Source organism: Ictidomys tridecemlineatus, chromosome 5, assembly GCF_052094955.1.
Source record: "Ictidomys tridecemlineatus isolate mIctTri1 chromosome 5, mIctTri1.hap1, whole genome shotgun sequence".
In the NCBI taxonomy this organism is placed as follows: domain Eukaryota; kingdom Metazoa; phylum Chordata; class Mammalia; order Rodentia; family Sciuridae; genus Ictidomys; species Ictidomys tridecemlineatus.
Window position 1 is genome coordinate 31,141,360 of NC_135481.1, and position 20,801 is coordinate 31,162,160.

The 20,801-nt window shown below is 38.6% G+C and overlaps 1 protein-coding gene across 2 annotated transcripts in view; it reads right to left on the bottom strand.

Annotated features, from left to right (window-relative positions):
- Slc27a2 (solute carrier family 27 member 2) overlaps positions 1-20,801 on the bottom strand; it is a 38,996-nt gene that overhangs the window by 11,625 nt on the left and 6,570 nt on the right. Inside the window, exons 2-5 of one of the 2 annotated variants that reach the window (XM_005316553.5) lie at positions 16,198-16,407; positions 12,643-12,801; positions 10,707-10,831; positions 2,053-2,247 (exon numbers count right to left, since the gene is read on the bottom strand). In XM_005316553.5, the coding sequence (XP_005316610.1) occupies positions 2,053-2,247; positions 10,707-10,831; positions 12,643-12,801; positions 16,198-16,407 (689 nt within the window). The remainder of the gene's footprint in view (positions 1-2,052; positions 2,248-10,706; positions 10,832-12,642; positions 12,802-16,197; positions 16,408-20,801) is intronic. The other variant, XM_078049630.1, reaches the window with a different exon arrangement.

The window sequence follows — 20,801 nt, forward strand, 5'->3', positions numbered from 1 at the left end:
AATTTGTGGATGCTAATGGTTCTTCCATATCAATTGCAGGGGTATCTTGTTTCTCTTTTTAGTTTTTAAAAAGTGGTTTTGTTTATAACACATGGCAAGCAATGGATGAGAAAGCAAAGAACTAGTAATGTATGGCAGCAGCTTCTAAGGAGGTTTGGTAGAAAGCAAAGCTTCTTTGTAACTACTCTTTCTGAGCATCAACAATACCAACATCAATAACTTGCTGGCCCCCTTTTTCTAAACTGCATGTAACCTTGGTCTACAGGGTTTCGGCTGGTCCAGGTTGGATTGGTGCTAACTGGAAAACACTGACCCAATCATCAATGCTTCCAGTGGGCAGTAGGATTTCCATTCTCAATCTGTAGCATGGCTGCCCAGTGGAAGTCTAGTAGAATTTTCTGTGACAATGAGAATGTTCTCAATCTCCCCTGCTCAGTGTGGTAGTCACTAACCACATGTGACTATTGAGCTCTTGACAGTGTGAATGAAGAACTGAATTAAAAACGTTATTTATATAATTTAAAATTTAATAACTAGTAACTAGTGGCTATTATATTGGATGGTGCAGGTATGGAGGACAGGGAGAACCTTGCAGGGTTCTCCTGCAGGTGTGGTTTTGGCTGCCATTGTCAAAGAGGCCTCTTGAACAGGGTAATGCCTTGAGCTCAGGCCAGTATATAAAAAATGCAATGGCAATGATCATTACAGCTACTATTATCCAAGTCTATTATACAATAGGCATTGGCTTCTAAGGGCTTTTTCATAAAGTATTTGGTTTAATCCTTTCAACAATCCTTATTAACACTGAGTACAGGTTAGGTATTGAGCCCAGTGTTTGCTCTTTTTATTTTATTTTCTTTGTACTGGGGACTAAACTCAGGGGCACTTTACCACTGTGCTACGTCCCCAGTTCTCTTTACTTTTTATTTTGACACAAGGTCTTGCTAAGTTGCTTAAGGCCTCACTAGATTGCTGAGGATAGCCTCAAACTTGTGATGCTCCTGCCTCAGCCTCCTGAGTCACTGGGATTAGAGGTGTGTCCCACCATGCCTGATTACTATTTTAAATCTTTGTTTTAGGATGATGAGGTGGAAGCCTAAGAAATGTAAGTGACTTGCCCCAGGTCACTCAGCTGGCATATAGTGGTGCTGGGTTTTGCAGTTCAGAGCTGAACTTCTCATGCATATGGACCACTGTCCTCTGTACTGTGCTGGTGTCTGGGGAAAAAAAGGTTGCCTAAAGACTCCTGGTGTGGCTCTTTTATGCCCAGGCAGGATGAGTGTCTAGAGACATAATGACAAAAGTGACTACTCAAGCCAAAGGAGGCTCTGCATTCATGAAGTATCCCTCAAATTTTGCAGCTGAGTGGGCCATGTAGTAGACTGAATGCTTGGGCACAAAAAGACAGATAAATTGTCCAGAGATCCTAGGCAATGAAACAGCTGAGGGAGAACAGGGACCTCTACCTCTGTGAGCAGGCTTAAAAATAAAAAATATTTTTCTGGTAGAATTATTAGGTAGATGCAATGTTCCCTAGATCCTAGAACTGGGATGCATCTCTGTGCTCCTGAAGGTCAAGTAAGTCAGTCTTAACCCTGCATATCTTTTAAAAAGCAACTCGACCCCACCTCAGAACAACTAGCTCCAAAGTGCAAGTTCTGGGCCCTGCACCTATACATGTAAACAGCTTGTAAAGTACAGCACAACTGAGGGGAAATATTATATTTCAGTGTATAATAAAGTTATGAAACTGGCAACTGTCAGGTGCTTTGCCATGCACACGTAAACAAAGGAAGGAAGGCTTCAATAAGTTGCAGATGGCAAAGAAATACTGGGTTGATATTAACAGAAACTGAGATGGTTTAAATTGAGATGGATTTTTTGAGATCATTAGCACAGAGAATGAGCAAAACTTCTCTTGGTGATACAGATGGACACAGCTCTAATTGCAGCATGAGCTTCTAATAATAACGTCATCATGACTTGACTTTTAAAAAGCCTCTGTGTTCTGGGAATCAACTACATGTGCTCTCATTTTTCAATGTACTTAACTCTTTGTAGGTAGTTTGCTCTCCCAACAGCACCGATTTTTCTTGGATAATTCATAAATCCAATATTGCCTTCAGTGGAAGCATAGAACTCATAAACGTGAATGTCCCCAAATCTCTTGACAAATTCTTTCCACACGTCTCCTCGTAAGCCATTTCCCAGGGCCATTCTCACTTTATGATCACGATCATTTGGTTTCTGTGGTAGAGGGAGAAGAAGGAGACGAACTGAACCATCTCTGTAATCTGTACTTAATATATTAATAATGGCCTTTATTTTTTTTATATATTTAATTTACACTAATAGTTGTCTTTATTTTATTACATATTTACATTAGTCACAAATTCTATGCCTTTTCTGCCACCCACAGACAATATTCCTTCTGTCTCTAACACAATCATTATGGTCTGATTGATAGAACTTTGATTTAATAACCAAAAGATTTGGATTTTCCCTGTTTTGATTTTTAAGGGGAAGGATGAGGCAATTGGACAGAGCCAGATGATGTCAACATTTCATTCAATGTAAAGTTAGAATAATGTGTTAATAGTTTCCTTCATGGGCTGATGAAGATCAGTGAATTTCCAGAAGGGAGGGGCTCCATGGGAAAGATCTGTCAGAGCAGATGCATTCTAACACCAGTAGGACCCTGGGTAATGTTTCTTCTGCTTGGTGGTGAAGAGTAAACCTAGAAAACAGTTCAGGGAGGTGGGGTTGCAGTGGTGGCGGGGAAATAGGTAGATAGATAGATAGATAGATATTGATTTTCTACAAAGCCATCAAAGAGTCTAGAAGAAACAGGAGAGAATAATCTAGTTCACATTTACCTGTAACAGGTACACCCAAAGGTCACAAGACCAGTTAGAGCTCAACCAAGACAGTGAGACCGTCCCAATGGGATGGGAAGAGAAAGAGAAGGAGGAAGCTGGCTCCCAGTTGCTTAGGTGGCTTGGGAGGAAGATGCTTTGCTATTAATAAAAATCACAAAGGAAAAGCTATTTTGAGTGTAAGAACGGAAAGAGGAGTTTATGAGAACAAGAGAGGTGGGGTGAGGACCGGCTGCCTTCCATTTCACCAGTCATTTACGAGGACCCTACAGAGGTGTCCAAATCAATGGTAGTTTTGATGTAGTTTATATTAATAAGGTAATTTATGTTCTCCAGGAGATCACAGCTTAGTGGAAGAGACAGGTAAACAAATAATTAGGGCTGGGGTTGTGGCTCAGCGGTAGAGCGCTTGCCTGGCATGTGCGGGGCACTGGTTTCGACCCTCAGCACCACATAAAAATAAAATAAAGGTATTGTGTTCAACTCAACTAAAACAAAATATTTAAAAAAAAAGAAATAAATAATTATACATTTAATTTGTAAATTCTGTTACTCAGTTATTTGAACAGAAAACAGAATGAAACAGGCTAAAGTGCTAGGTAACTGGGAATCTCATCTCAAGTCTAATGGTAATTTATTGGGCAGAACAGCAATCACTTAGATCAGAGTGTTTTCTGTATTTTCTACATTATTTTTCCTACACTGTGAAGTTGCCAAAGTGAAGGGATATTGGAATAAGAATTACTCTTTGTAAAGAACTGTTTGAAGAAAGAAGCTGGCAGATCTAAGGGGAGGGACTTTGATATGGCAGTTAAAAGCCAAACCAAAACAAACTTTGAATTGGCTCCACACCAAAGGAGCTAAAGGGACTGGGGAAAAAGTAAACATGCATTTGATTTTTAAGTAGCTGGTTGGTCAAAATTTAGGTAGTATTTTCAGGAGTCCTAGCCGAAGAGATGGCTACATACTGGTTTAACTGGAAAAAAAAAAAATGAGCCTGAGTATTTTTTCTGAGGAGGACATGTGCAAAGAGAAAACAGGGTCCTCATGCCAGTGGATCTCAACTACAGTGTTCAGGAGAGTCACCTGAGACGAGTTTGAACCTGCAGGAGTTCTCAGTGTTCTGACTGTACAGGAATCTATTCTCCTCAGCAGGTCCTCAGGACCATAGGTCACGGCATCTGTTCCCTTTATAATTACCTAGTACCTGTAAGGAGGGACCTCACATGTCTGTTTGCCAGGGCCAGTTCTGGCTAATGCCTGTTGTTGTGGTGTGCTTGTTATCTTTCACTCTTATGTTCCCATTTGGATAATGAACTGTAGGGTCACCCTGAGCACAAGATGCTATTATTCTCAGTAAGGATTGTTGGCTTTACAGAGGTCCCTCACCCCTGCTATTCTCCCTCACTCTCATTCCAAGGGGGGAAAATTCCAGATGGTTGAAGAATGCTTATTTTTCACTTAAAAAATAACCACCTGACCTGAGTGCTTACCTGCTCCAGGCCTGTGTGAGAAGTTCCAAATTAGCCTTCTCATGAATACAAACCTTACTTATTCCATATGCAGCCCACAATAAGCTCTCTCAAACACTTAGCTTGTTTCCTTATCTGATGAAGGGTGATCATCTATCCCTCTCACTAGATGGTAACTTCCGTTGAGTTCAACTCTTATCTTTGTATCGCCCAGAGGGCCTTGGACCTGTGCTTTGCATACAGCATAATCCCTGCAGTAAAGTAAATAACCTCCACCAGGAAACCCTCAATTTTCCTGTTCAATAGCTGGCGGCTGGGACATTGGCACAAGGGCAGGGCTGAGGGTGCAGGAGGTGGTGCAGGTGCCCTGGGTATGTTGGAAGCTGGCCAGCCACACAGGTGCAGCTGTCACCTGTGGGTGGCAGGTAGCTAATCACAATACCTCAGGCTTGGTTTGCATCAAACAACTGAGGGATCTTATTATACTAGTAGAATAGATTAAGGCTCTAGCCTGGAAGCACTGGTGATACAAGGGGGAGATACTGGGACATTCTAAGATGTCTGGCTGTCACCTAGTTTCCACTCACCAGTGGCTAAATGGAATGTGTCTCGAGTTCTCCTTTCCCACAGGGTACAGTGGTTCTCTATCATCAAAGCTGCTCCTCTAGGTCAAAGGTCACCTACTCATTTTCTTTAGTGAGAATCAGACTTTCTATTCCACATTGGAGCTGAGGTGCAACATGCAAACACTTAGGGACTTCAGTCCACCCTGAATTTAATGACTTAAGAAGGGTGAGAGGACAGGTTGTTCAGGAAGGAACATAGGTAATTAAAGTAAGCAAAAAATTTTTATTGAGGGCTTTTCTATGTGTATTATCTTATTTACATTTCTTAAAAAAATTCTACCAGAATGTGATAGGTTATAAAGTATTGCCTCATATTACAATTGAGGAGATGGAGCTTTGGGAAATTTATAGTAATGATTCCAAGCTCACAAAGATAGCAAAATAGATACCCAAGACTCAGATCCAAATCTAAGTGACTTCAGAGAGTGCTCTTTCTTTGGTTAAAAATGAAAAAGAAGGGAAAATAAAAAGGGAAATAAAGAGGAAAAAATAAAGAGTGGTATGCATAGTTTAAAAATACTACTGAAAGATCCTTAAATGAAGAATGCTGAATTCCAGCTGTCCTTTGCCCCTCATCAGAGGTAGATAACTTTTAACTCTTCTAAGCTCCATATTTCTAAATTAAATGCTTGTATTGTTACCTCTTGATTCATCACTATTAAATTTCCTATTGTGCAAGATGAGGATATGCTCTCTCCTGTTTTCTCTCCTATTTTTTTCCAGTATCACAAAGTTTGGTTAAATCAATATTCAGAATTCACATTATTTTGCTTATAACATACTACTGATGAACCAAATAAGAAACACGAAAAAATTCTTGAACTCATTTATATCCCTGGAATTAATTGCCTCTCTGCCCATTTGCTTCATATTTTGTTTCTATTTCTTTCCTCACTCTTCAGCACCCTCTAAACACAGTTTTCTTCCTGGAGGAAATATGTCAGATGACATGATTTCCTTCCTTCCATTAGGATTCCCTTAATCCTTCTGCTATAGGCTGGATTGGTTGCTCTCTAGGACTGGGGGTCTCCTTTGCCTGTCTTCTGGGATCCTGTGTCTTTCTTTTTTTTAACTCTCTTGTTTAGACGAAACATGTTTTCTCCTAACTTCCTGAAGGAGGGTATAAAAGGGTAAGTTTGCTGTTATTGTTGAAACTTTGAATGTCTGAAAATATTCTTATGGTATACCTGATTGATTGGCTGGATATAAAATTCTAGATGGGCAATAACTTTTACCTAGAATTCTGAAGGCACCTTCCCTTTTTATTCCTGCTTGCAGTGCCACTGTCTACAGTTGATTTTCTTAGAGAATTCTCTCTTTCTCTGTCATTGGTAATCTTCAATTTAATTGTGGTACTTTCCTCTTACATTTCACCTTCCTCAGTCTTACTATCAGTCACTTCTATCTTTAGGTTTTCTGTACTATGTACTTCATGGTTGTGATATCTCTTAGCTTCTAACATGATGGAGCTGTGTCTTTTTCTGGTCTTCATATTTTTTGGTTGACTTCCATGAAGTGAAGCATCTTCACCATTTTAGAAGATTCCAGAGGCCATGTTCTTAATACCTACTGTGCTATATTTCTACCTGGATGAGGCTTTATCTCTCTGCTTTACCTAAGAGCTCAAGTGTATTTTCCCTACTGCAGTCTAAAAGACTGTCTAAAACACCATCTCCCATGTCACCCTTCACCTATGGTCCTTCAATCACAATTTCTCATGTCCACACCTAAGTCTCAGCATAAGAAAGCCCTTTCCACCCGGGGCCAGCTCTCAGCCAACCTCCTATTACTCTGCTTGCACTCCCCACACAGCAGGACCTTTATTCCACAGCTTCATGTGCTGTTCCAGATAACCAGAAGCCCTTCTTTCCTTGTGTGGCTGGAGAACTTCTCTTTACCCTTTAGAAATCACCTCTGGCAAAGCTTCTCGATTCTCCTCTGCTTCCCTCTTTCTCCTGGCTGGCCTCTGTCAACTTTCTTCTGGCTATCCCTCCATCAAATTGGTCACTCCCCATTCTGTGCTGTACCCGACCCTCCATTCTATCAGAATGCAGGTGATTCAGAGACAGTATCTCTGGCTGGAAGGGACCAGAGGTTATCTCATTTTGGAGGGAAGACAGACAACACTAGGAAAGTAAATTGAGTCTACTCAGCTCTGCCAGAGCTCTCCTTCCAAATAGCATGACTTTTACTTGTGATTCCTGGAACTCTCTTCTGGACTCCTTCCCCTTCTCTTCTACCTCCTCCCCAGTGGTCTCTATACCAGTAGGTGGCACACAACCTTATTTATGCCCCTTGCTGTAGTTTAGTTCCTAATTATAGAAGATAAACTCTCAGCTTTCGAGATATCTTGTCCCAATAAATAGTTATTCCTAATGACATTGTTTTTAGGCAATTACACAAACAAAATGGGGAGCTGATAAATGCATATGGCAAGCAAAGAACCAGAATGATCTTTCATTGTAAATGAGTGCTTTGGAGTAAAGGATCAAATATAACAAAATGAGAAATGAAGTAAAATATTCAACCATAAAAATCACTGAAGACAACAGCTTTGCCATTCAACCCTTATTCAACCGCAAATGAGAGAGATGAACTGACTAGTTTGAATGTCTTATTTTTTTCCTCTGTGTATATGGGGCAGAATTTTCACTGATTGATTCAATGCATGTGTTATTTCAAGCTACATACTATCAGGCATGGAAAATAATGATAATGGCAATAATGGCTACCATTTATTGAACATTTACTAGGAGATAGGCACTTTGGTATGTGCTTTAAGTACATTATCTCATTTTGTCTTCATAGATTCCATATGTGGTTGGTACCATTATTTCCCCTACTAACTGATGGGAAACTGGTACTTAGGGAGGCTGACTGTCCTGCTCAAATAGCAGAGTCAGGATTCAGGTCTACTGTGTCACAGTCCTTGCTCATATGTACCACTTTAAGTACCTGGAGCCAAATCTGAACCACTGACCTGAAGAGCTCTGCTCTGCCAGGGGAACTATGAATGTGGTTAAGAAGAGGGAGGAGAGGCATAGATAGCAGCTTCCACCTCCTAGCGCTGGCCCCTAATTCTCCTGAGAATCTGTGCCATGTTTGTGGAGGGAGTCATTTGGTTTAGTGGCTCAGCTAGGCAAGACCTGCCACCCTGATACTCAGGGCTTGGGGTTTGTGGGTGGCATTAACCCACCAGGAGCAGCCTGTTCTTTTAAGTGGCTCTAAGGAGGAAAAAGTTCTTGATTACACTGATCTAAAGCTTTCCACTATTAGTTCTAGCTTTTATCCACTTTTGTTCAAAAAGTCATTTTGATACAATTTGATTAAAGCTCCCCTTTAATCCACAAAATCTGGAATTTCTATGATGACCCATGATTTAAAAATATTTTTAAAAGGATTTTTTTTGAGATAACATTTCTTATAATTCTTACAGGTATTTTTTTTTTCAGACAAGCAGAACACAGGGGTTGAGAAGCAACAGCTAGCAGAAACTCCAGATCTAGTTTTAGATTAGAGATTATCCACAGATTATGTACCTTAAATCATGATATATTTTGTAAAAGGCAAAAAATCCTGATCAAACTTCTTCTTTTTCTTCTTCTTCTTTTTTTAAAGCATTTGAGACAACATTAAGAAAAAAGAGCTGGGCACGGAGGCACACGACTGTAATTCCAGCTACTCTAGAGGCTGAAGTAGGAGGATTGAAAGTTCAAGGCGAGCCTCAGCAATTTACAGACTCTCTCAAAATTAACAAAAGGGCTGGTGATGTAGCTGTATGCTAAGGTGTCCCTGGGTTCAATTTCCAGTACCAAGAATGGGTGCGGGGATAGGAGATAAGATGGAAGCGTTATGTGAAGACAGCTACACCCAAACATGTTTATTTTCCTCCAGTCCAAAGGAAGCTCCTGTTAAAACCAATAGGAACAACACTTGCTTCCCCAGGAGACTTCTAATTGACAAGCTGGTGCCTTTATGGCAGAGAAGAAGAGCCAAACAGAAGGGCTCTGTGTGGATTTCTGGGTTTTGATAGACAAGCATTCAATCAATCTTGAGAAAAAGGTAGAATGTTAATGTGAAAAAAATAATAATGGCATTAATAGAAATAACTATGGAAAAGGTCCTACCCCAGCTTATTATGACCTTCATGAATATGTTGAATATGCCAAAGTATCAGGCTACAATGTGCTAACAGTTTGGGGGAAACATAGTACACCCTCCAACTCAATTATACATTTTTCCAGGCAAGAATTTAGAAGTACATTCAGCAAAATTTGTTAATGCTTGTGATGTGCTGTGACTGGTATTTGGGTTCTGGTAGCAGACTGAGGCTGCACTTGTGTGGAACTTTTGTTGATGGGGGGAAATAGATAATAATCATATAAACTTGCACTGTGACGGGAGTGATGAGGGCCATGAGAAGCAGTAACAAGATGGACAGTCATAGGTGGGTGATATATTTTTCATTTAATTGGCAAAACAATCACATAAACTTGTATTATGTTGGGAGAGATAAGTACCACAAAAAGCAGTAACAAGATGGAGAGGTGGGGTGGGTGACATGTTTAATTATTAGTAGGAGTGGCCTCTCTGATGAGCTGACATCTGGGCAGAGGCTAAAGGAGATGAGGGAGAGAACTGGGGAAGAGCCTCTTCTATTTCTTTCTTTGTCCCATAGCAGCCGGCATAGACATTGAACATAATGTGGGTGTTTACCAATAGCAATTTATCAACTCAGTGATCTTCTGAGTTTGTTTTATGCTGACTTAATAGATTAAAGGATTAGAATCTGGTGTTTTTATCATATAATCTAGTTCAGTGGTTCTCAGTTAGGATCAAATTTGCCTGCCTGGGGACATCTGGAAGTGTCTGGAGACATTCTGGTTATCATGTCTTGCAGTGGAGAGGAGGTTACTATTGGTGTTTAGTGGGTAAAGGCCAAAGTTGCTGCTAAAAATCCTATAGTTTACGGAATAAATCCATATAGCAAAGAGTTAATATGCCCAAAATGTCAGCAGGGCCACTGATTTGGTCCCAAGGTGGCCACCAGATCTCTGATGAGAGCCAAGGGACTGAGCAGGAGGGGCTCTTGTGAACAACCCCATCAAGACAGCAGGACATTGCAAACAGGGTAGATCCAAGGCCCTTGAGGCATTGCTCCAAGCTTGGTGATAGGCCTGGTGGGTTAATTTCAAAGCCACCTGGGGATTTATTCATTGAACAGCAGTAAGTAAAAGTTTTCTAAATGCCTTTGACATAAGAGAGGGAAAGGAGACAAGATATGGCCCCTGCTATCTAAAAGTTACAGTCTAGGAAGGATGGGAGGCACAAAGACACACACCTGCAGTGAAAACCACAAGATGTAGAAATAAAATTATGTAGGGTAAGGGTAATGCCTTGGGCTGAAGTGACTTGAATAGATTTAACAGAAGAGATATAATTTGAGCTGGGCTTTGACAGTGGCTTTTCATAAGCAGAGAGAAAAGAGGCAGATATACTACGTGAATTGTAACAGGGAAGGCAATAGAATCACAATAAAATTAATAGTACCTGCCATCTACTAAGACTTCTTTTTAGGATAGGTGTGGTGTCAAGCACTTATTATAAGAAACAACTGTAGTCTAAATTGAAAACTGATATAAATGGATCAGCTGAAGCCCAGCATAACCTCAAATGATTTGAACTCCCCTCTTCTCTGTTTAAAAAAGATATTAAAACATGGGAAATGTTACCGGAGGTGTGTTGCATAAATACCGAAGCAGTTCACCAATGTACTGGATGACGGTTACATTGTATTTTCTGCAATCATCCCAAAACTGGCTGGCTGAAAATTTGGTCCGCAAAGCCAAAGTAGCACCTACAGAGAAGGCACAGAAAGTGTCAACACAGGAATGCTACAGATAATCTTTCCAATTATATTTAGTTTTGTCATTTTTGAAAGGTTAAAAATTTTTAAATGAATTAGTTTTATAAACAAGGGTTAAATACCTAGTATACTCAATGCAAAAAATGAACCAGACATAGTTTTATTCTATGGGAGCTCCAATCTACAAGGGAGAAGATATTTACAATTCTTTCCAATAAAAGTCAATGTGCAGGGCTGGGGATGTAGCTCAATGGTAAAGTAGTTTGCCTAGCTTACATGAGGCCCTGGGTGCATGCCCCAGCACCACAAAATAAACAAACAAACAAACAAACAAACAAACAAACAAACAAATAAATAAATAATCAAGAGAAACATAGAGGAAAAGATTAATTCTCCTAAGGGTCAAGGGTTGAAAAAAGCATAACCTGAAAGCCCAGCATAACTTCAAATGATTTGAAGTCCCATGTTCTCTATTTAAAAAAAGATATTAAAACATGAAGTGTTACCAGAGGTGTGTTAGATAAATACTGAAGCAGATCACCTATGTACTGAATGACAGTAGCATTGTATTTTCTTGATTACAGAATTTCTGACCCCCAGAACAGTAAGACAACAAATCTATTGTTTAAAGCCACTAAATTGGTGGTAGTATGTATTTATGTTGCCCAAGTGATTGATTTGTCTGTTTGGGAGCCTCAGATTCATTCTAATGTTCTTGAAGGTCCAACGATACTCCTGGAGTATCATTTTTTGCTATGAAGGCAGGTACTGATACTGGGCTAAATGCTTTGTAAGCTGATCAGTTGGTGAATGAGGGAAAGAAGAAAAGGCTTGGGCAGTCTTAGTTCAAGCTGTTATAACAAATTACCATAGATTAGGTGGCTTAAACAGTTTATTTATTTTTTTTATTTCTGGAGGTTGAGAAATTCAAGATCCAGGTATCAGCAAATCTAGTGTCTAGTAAGGGCACTCTTTTGGATCTGGGGATGGCCATCATCTCCATAAGAAGGGAAAGCAAAGACAGAAAGGAAACTCTTTCCCATCTCTTCTTACCAGGCCACTAATCTCACAAATGAAAGCTCCACATTCATAACCTAATGACTTCCCAAGGTCCCACCTTCTAATATCATCATACTGGAATCTGGGATTTCAAAACCTATGAATTTTGGGGATGGTGGTGGATGCAAACATTTAATCTATAACATATCAACATGTGTGTGTGCATGTATATGTGCATTTATGTTACTATATATCTCATTTAAAATAACAGTATTTTATTTAAAATGAACTGTCATGTGGATGAAAAAATTAAGTTAGTCTCAATCTTCATCTATAAAAGCGGTATAAATCTTACTGGAGGGAGAGAGAAGGGAAACTCTCATTTGAATAGTGAAGTTGGAGAAGGAAATAGTGAAGTTGGAGAAGGAAAGAGATGACTAGAGCTGAGGAACTGTGGGAATAGAGAAGAATAAAGAAGAATGGGGATGACTGGGGAAGAAAGTGACATCCAATGCTGAGAGATCAACATGCAGATTTCTGAATTTGGAAATGACATAGGATAATTATTTATAGACCTAAGAACCTAGTGTCTTAACTTGGGTAAGGGCATTGAACATCATAAAGGAATTTCTGCTTTGATACACTTTGTAGATAAGCAGGCATGAGAAAATACTTGCTTGTGATGTGTGAGCCAAATAGACTTGTTATCAATACAGAAATAAATGCCATTCCTAGTAGATAGGAAAGTAGCCAAATGTGAATGTGTACAGGCCTTTGACACCTTGTTGAGAGAAAAAGCTTACCGGCCAGGATACATCCGTGCAAGCCAATCATAAGTGCAGAACTGTGGTACAAAGGCAGAGTGGTATAGATGACATCATCTGCCCTAAACCCAGACATGGTAGAAAGGCCAGTTCCATACCATAATCGATGATGATTGATTGTGGCAGCTTTTGGGAGACCTTTGCAAAGAAACAAGAGAAAGCATAACTGAGCAGAGATTGGCCATTGAGTCTGTGGGAGGGTTCCAGCTCAGGAAGATTCATCATCCTGTGCTTGGAGAACTGTATAGGGGAGGACCAGGAGTAGTTAAACCTGGGGTCAGCAGATTTTTGAAATTTTTTTTTTTTTTTTTTTGGTAAAGGACCAGAGAGTAAATGTTTAAAGCTTTGTGGGGTCATGTAGTCATTGCTGCAAAGACTCAACTCTGCTATTATGGCCCAAAGCAGCCAAATACACATAGGGGAATAAGTGTGGATATGTTCCAATAAAACTTCATTTATAAAACCATGTGGAGGGTGGTATTTGGCCAGCAGGGCATAGTCCATTGACTCCTGAGTTAGATAGTTACAGTAATAATCTGAAGTAAGAGAAATAAACAAATGTTCATTGTTTCTCCTCTGTGCTTACTACCTGGCAAGATGTTTTCAATATTTTGGTTAGCTTTCTTATTAAACGGTAAAAAATAAATAGAATTATATTCTCTAATCCACAGATGAGAAGTCAAAGATTCAGAGACATTAAGTATTTTAGAGAATAAATAGTCCATTCGTCCAATCTCCTTTTTCCCCCAACTACTTTTATTAATTTCTTATGTCCTATTCCAGAGTTTCTTTATATAAATACAAGCAAACATGAACATCTGCTCATATGTATTTGCCTTGTCCATTAAAAAACACGAATGTTTTTCTGTATATTTTTTCCCTCTGTCCCTTAACAGAGATCTGTCCATGTTTGTACAGATTTTCCTCACTCACTCATTTCCTTCTTCTCAGCTGTCTCACATCCTTTATATAAGAAGATTATAATTTATTTAAACTATTTGGATATTTCAAATGATGCTGTGGTGAATAACCTTGTCTATATGACAGTTCTCGTTATGAATGTCACTTTCTGTAGGATAAATTCATGAAGAGAGGTTACTGCATTAAAAGATGGAAGTCTTTGCAATTTGGACAGAGAATTGCCACATTGCCAGTTATAAAGGCTGTCCCCATTCACTCTCCCATTAGCAAAATATGTGGCCAGTTTCCTCATATTATTAATGCTCCCAAATGTTGGGTATTTTTGCCAATCTGAAAAGCACACTAAAGTATATTTGCATTTTCTTAATCATAACTTACACAAGTTTTTTCTGGTAAGATTTGTATTGAAAGAGTATTCTTATACTGTTTCTTATGGAAGATCAATTTAGCTGAGCAGGGCGTGAGGTCACTGTAAAGGGAGCTAGTTAGACTTTAAGACCTAGGTGAGCAAGTACTTGATAGTGTCTTTGCCAGGTATGGGCCATAAAAGCAATTTATTATAAGACAAAGCAGATCTCCAAAATTGTAAACATAATTCAAAACTCATTTTCTTTGACCGTGGATGTGGCATTGTGTTAATATTAATGTCTCCATTCTATACTAACATTAAGAAAGCATCAATAAATCAGTTGTATTCACAATGGAAAACAATTGTTTGAATTGCATTTTAAAAAGAAATACTCACAGTTATTGCTTTGAAGTACTTTTGTCTAATTTAAAATTTTATATTAATGAATACATAAGAATATTTGGAATTTTCATATAATTTTGTGCTAATAACTTCCTTTGAGGAAGGAAAAACATTTTGCTTTTCAATTTCTCAAATAAATTCTTTTAATTAATGTTTACACGAGTAACTTAGCAATATTTTATTCACAGATACAGAAAAAAGTAAGATCAGCATCAGTCCTATTGTCTTCTAATTAAAAACAAATTCTTAATTATAGGATTCAGTCAGGAACTTTTTTATTTTTTTCTTCCTAAAATGGGTTTTCTATTTCCTTCCCAGATAGGCCATGTGAAGAAGTTCCACACTTGTCTATTCAGTACTAGGGCTTGTACTCCCATTACTAACCAAAAGCTCATTTTATCTCAGTTATTCCCTGAATTAAACTTCATGATTTATTTTTTGCCATTCTATGAAGAAATGAAGATAAAAATCCCATATGTTAAGGTAGTGTCTGTTTGCAACAGAAGCAATGGGTCACTTAGGTCATCTACCTTTCTGTTGACATGGCATATATACGTTTCAACACATAAAAAAATGATAAACATCACACTGTAGACATTAGCTTTACTATGTCATTCCCAGCTTCCCCTCCCTATTTATTGAAGGATATTTAGCAAAAGAGGCTAAGGGGAGCTGACACTCAGGTTAAACTGGAGTCTAGAAATTGCAAGGTCAGATGGATGCAGGGGCACCTGCCAAAGCAAAGGAAACTGTTCCTGTTGGTTGGTGTTGAGATAAAAGGCTCAAAGCAACCTTTAGCTTTATTCATAATGTTTGATTACTTAAAAATGAGAATAGAAGCATGTATTATCTGCTTATTTAAATTAAAATTTTTAACCAAAAGAGATAAAAGATTTACATATTCAATTCCCAGTATTATTAATAATAATGATCAGCATGCTGGGGTTGGCTTCCTGCCCTTCTTTTCAATATTAGCCCTCAAACTTCATATTATTACAGTGTGGTAACATTTTCTCTGGTCTAGAGTGAGCAGGCACTGAATATCTTATTACGTGAATGAACCTGGAAGTATTGCTACCAGGGCTGTCAATTTCATGAGTTGCATAGATTATAAGATCAATCCTGATACTTCTACTTCTTACTATGGGATGTTACTAATCTATTGGTTTATGAATCTGTAAAATGGAGTAAGAATACTACCAAGAGTGGTGAGAGAATTGCATGGACAAATGTCTTAAAGCTCCTAAACAGAGCCTAGTACATATAACACTTGTTGTTGCCTGTTCCATGTAGTAGTGTTTCAATAACACTATTTTTTTGGTAACTTTTTCTTAGTAGCTCATAAAATGATACACAGTGGAAGGCATTCTAGACTTGAGGAAATACAGTATTTTAGGCCCTGCACTAAAGTCACCCTACATTCACAGCACCAAACAGCTCAAGTTAGTGCTGAATGGGAAAACAGTGGTCACAACAACTATATAAATACCTCCCCATAATTGTCCTCTGGTATTCCATTTTAATTAAAGACCTTATATATGGACTCTGGATATGGTATAATCAAAATACAACAAGTATTAAAAATCTCATCCATCATCCTAACTAGTTTTCATAGTTCTTTATTTGTTCTGTACCAGCTGAGGAGGGGGAGCTATGCATACCTGGGAGAAACTCAAAAGGGATCATATGTAGTGCAATAAGATCAGTTCCCATGAGCAAAGAGCTAAATCCTCCGAAGTATTAGTTATCTGATAAGTTTTTCCAAAGAAAGTATTTAAAAACCCAAGCCAACATTTAACTCCTTCAGGACAGGTCCATTTCTTTGAGAATCCTCCCTTCATTTTTTTTTTTTTTTTTTTTACCTGTGGTTCCAGATGTATAAATGTATAAGGCAGGTGTAGAAAAAGTCACTTCAGACCTCCACGACTCTGGGATAGGTTCAGTTGACACTTCATCTACTTTGTCCAGGAAAGAGTCAACGCCATCTGTATTAGAAGTTCTGCTTACATAATAGACGGACACACCATCTTTTTTCAGGCTTGGTAGCACCTCTTCAACAGCTTCTTGTAGTTCTTAATTTAATTAAACAAACAAACAAATTAGTCTGTCAAGTTTCTATTTAGTGTAATAAGCTTCATGATAATTTTGTGTCCAGTAAAATTGTGCTAAAATGTCTGGATAGGACAAGAGATGCTTATAGTTATGCATTTTTAAACATTTTTAAAATAAAATTGCTGCATTAGAAAAAAAATCACAATATTCCAATGTTTGAGAGAAGTTTGAGTTTTGACAGTTTCATAATCACAGCAGATGGTTGGTTGAAATCTGTACTTTTTGTGGAAAGTACACACAAATGGACAGATGGGTAAAAATCAAGAAATATAAGTGCATAACTTAAAGTAATAATTTTTGTATGGATCTAGAAATAAACAGAAATGAATTTAACTATTCTTAATATGTGCCCACAGAACCAGTGATGAAAAAAAATTAAGGAGAACAGAAACAGAAAGTAGGGAGGCAAGCCAAGTAGCAAAGATTATAGTTAAGATGAAACTACACATAAGCTTACGTAATCTTGAATTGTAACAACTCAAGTAAATATTCTTATTCTTAATAGGAAGGTGACTTAATATCCCAGGGAATTACCTTGGGGAGGCTATACCTGATTCATCTCATATGCTTTGTCTTTTAGATGTTTGCATATGCTATCTTCACTAAGACAAGAAACATCACTGGGACAGATAGATGCAGCTAGAGGACCCATGCACTTGGTAAAAAATAAACTGAACAGTACAAATGGGTTTATAATGAAAATCAACAGGCCTTTACCCCAACTGTCCTCACAGCTAAACGTGTGCCTAGGGGCAACCATTTCAATGGTTTTGACTGTTGCTTTTGGCAATTACTTTTCCATCATCAAAAAATGTGCTTTTCCTGCTCCTTTTTGGCTTATCAGTTTTGATCCCTGCCCCCATTTATTCCTGTCCACTCCAACAGTTAATATTTTCACTGCACATTGTCTAGGTTAAGAGAATTTAAGTCTATTCTGAGGTCATAATTCTGTTTTCCCAGCATTGTCCATGGGTTGGCTATAGAAGCCGAAAACCAATAATCAGGATGGACATGATGATTCGACTATGTGAATATTCACTGCAGAACCAAAAAACACTCTATCCTCAAGTTTTCTTTCTGGGAGAGTTCTCTCCTAGAGTTTCATGTTGGCTACTATTCTCTAATGTACTATTTGCTTCAATTCTGTTTTTAACCTCCATCAAATTGTTTTCCTTTTTTTTTTGTCCCAGGAACACTGATTCTCTTTCTGTACTTTTGTGTGTTTCACTGGCTGCTCTCTAATCCTTTAGCACTTTAGAAAAGTTGCCCAAAATATGGCTATCGTAGAAACCAGCGTGGTAGCCTCCCATCCTTGGTCACTGTCTTGGTTCAGGTCCTCACTCTTCCCTGTTTAGATGACTGCAGTAGCCTCCTCACCAATCTCCTTGCTGCTAATCTCTCCCTGCTTCCAATTTACCTCCTGGCTTCACTATTGCCCGTCTTCTTGGTGCCTCCCTATTGAAAATGTTTCAATGGCTGATCATTCCTTGTTATAGAATCCACTGTATTTGGGAGATCCTGAGGATCTTGACTGTCTCATCCCTGCTGGTCTTCCTGTTGTCATCTCCTACTGTCTACCTCTTGTACCCTTTCCTTTACACACGTGGAAGTCCTTATAGATCCTCATATGCTCACATCCCATGACCTTTATCCATGCTGTTCCATCTGCTTAGAATACCCTCTCAGTCCCCCACCCTCATCAACCCCAAACTCCTGCTTATCCTTCAAGACTCAGCTCAGAGACAACTCTCTTCTGTCACCTGCCTTTTCCTTGCAAGATTGTCTGCTCCTTTGTCCAGCTTCCAAAAGGTCCTGCATATGCTTCCCAGGGTATTTAGTTGCTGAGTGTGAGGTGGCTCAGTTATTTTTCTTTTTAATTAGACAGTGAGATCTTTGAGATTAAGGAAACATAACTTAATCCTTGTACCCTCAGCACAAAATATGTACTCAATAAATGTTTAAAATGGAAAGAATCTGCACAATGTATTGTATGAGTGTGGAAGAGACAGGAATAAGCTAAAGAGGCTTATTAAAGGATTCAGATCTTACAATACTGTGAATTGGTAAACCTTTAATAAAATATAAAATGAAATAATTTCTGTGATAGTTATGTCTTGCATACAGATAAGGATTCTCTTAGGCATTTAGTTTATGATCTTTTCCTACTTACAGAGGTCATCTCATCTGAAGGGAAGGCCACCATCCCTGCCAACCTCCATCTCCACAAGGCTGTTGGTGTAAAATTTGTTATTTGGGTGTTGAATTGAGGTTCCAGTGGCTTGCCCACCATATTAGGACACACTGGAGTAGACTTCCCTCCCTTAAGTTAAAGATGTTAATATAAGAACTGAAATTTTAAAGGAAATTCTGAATGTGAATCAATGATCTAGTTGATATGTAATTATAACAACTAGTCTTTTATAGGTATGATTAGAACTACCATATCAAGCTTGCCTCTTTCACATATAATTTTTAAAAATTTCTTATTGTAAGGTCTGCTTACCTAAGAATGGAAAGCAACCAGGACATAGAAGCTCAAATAATTCTATTCGTCACAGGTCAGGTTCCCTTGGACTCTGAAACTCAGAGATTTGAATGTAGGAGAAGCCTTGGGAACAGAACCTATGAGGCTGCAAGGGAAGCAGATGGGAGAGAATGAGAACCTGAACCTTGGCTGATTTTCTGATCCTTCAGAGACTCTGGGTCTGGCATGGTCTTTCAGGGTTGTCCCAATTTAGGGGAAATGGCTGGTGTTCTTCCTTCAATGGAGTCAGGGCGTGGAGGTGTGGCACCTGACCTTGGGCAAAGAGGCTCTCTTGAACTTAGATGAAGTCCTGGAAAGGCTCTCAGATGAGAGCTTCTTGCAGCTGAGAGAGGTGTAACACTTCTCAGGAAGCGTTCTCTATCTCTCCCACCATACTCATCACAGTCCCCTGGGTAACACACAATCGTTTGTATATGCGGCTTTTACTGGACTGTATGATATTGGGGACTGTATGTCCTTTACTGTACCCTGGTCCTGAAAGAGGGAGCTGAATGGTGAACTGCATCACAGCACCCACTGCACCTGTCATTGTTACTGATAACAAAGCTTTACATTTTGCATTTGTTTAGAACTGTTTGTATAGTAGCTTTGCATACCTCACTTCACATTAATTTCATAGCAACCCTGTGATTTAGACACCAGTCACCCTGTTCCTACAGATGAGGACAGAGGCTCAGCTGTCTCTATATGAAAGGTTACACACAACAAGAAAATAAATATACTGGGATTCTGGGATTCCTGCTTCCCTATACTCACCTTTCAGGCTCAAATTTTGGTAAAGGGATTGACTTTGCTTTCTGCTCTGTGTTTGTTAAAGCATGTGATCTGTCTTGAATAATGTAGACTATCTTTTGTTCATCTTCTTGATGAACAGCATAACTTCAAACTATATTAAAAGCTTGGTTGAGAAATAAAATTCGTGGCAAGTTTGCCTGAAGGGCACAGAGTAAATCCATCAGCTTCTCATGAATCTAGTTTTAAATTGTGAATTGAAGTAGACCTTCGGAGAAAGAAGTACACACTTAGGTGGTAGAAAATGAGTGATTACAAGATCCCCACCAACTCTGTCTTTTTATTTTTCTTAAAACATAAATAAATAAATAAACAAACAAATAAATAAAATCATACTAGTTCTGCTATCCTTTATCTATTTATGTAGAAGAAGGAAAAAAGAAAAAAAACACATCTAACTACACAGACTCATTCTTAGGAAGCAGAGAGAGACGGTGGGTGGGGGCAGAATCAATCTTTGTCACCAATAGGTTAAATCTGCAGTTTCCCAGTGGAAAAACTTTCACTCTAGTAGCTTATTCTGCTACCAGCTTGCTTCCCTGAATGGCAACTGACTGAACTAAAACAGCACAGAAATATTTACTAATAAGGTAAAATCTGAAAAGAAGGCAGCAAAAGGAGATGTGTTCTAATAAAAATTTCAGGACAAATGTGAAATGGTTGGTAGATAAGCAAGTTAGGAATGAAGGTTTAGCTCTTTAGTTAATTTAAAAAAATATCCAAACCACAAAGTAGTGCTGATTCAGTACTGGGAGACAGTGTGGGAATAGTTCCTAAAATGTCATTTGTAACTGTGATTCTGCATCTGTACCAGTGGTAGTTTGGAATGATAGTATTTGATAACCTGTTGTCTAGTCTGCACAGCACCCTCTGAATTAGAATTCTCTTCAAATAGAGGCATGCTCATTCCCCTTTCTCCTCCTGACTCAAAAATCACCTGAGGTCAAAAAAGATATTAAGGTTCAGTTCCATCAGGAGTAAGTGAAAATTTACCAGCAAAATATATATTCACATTTA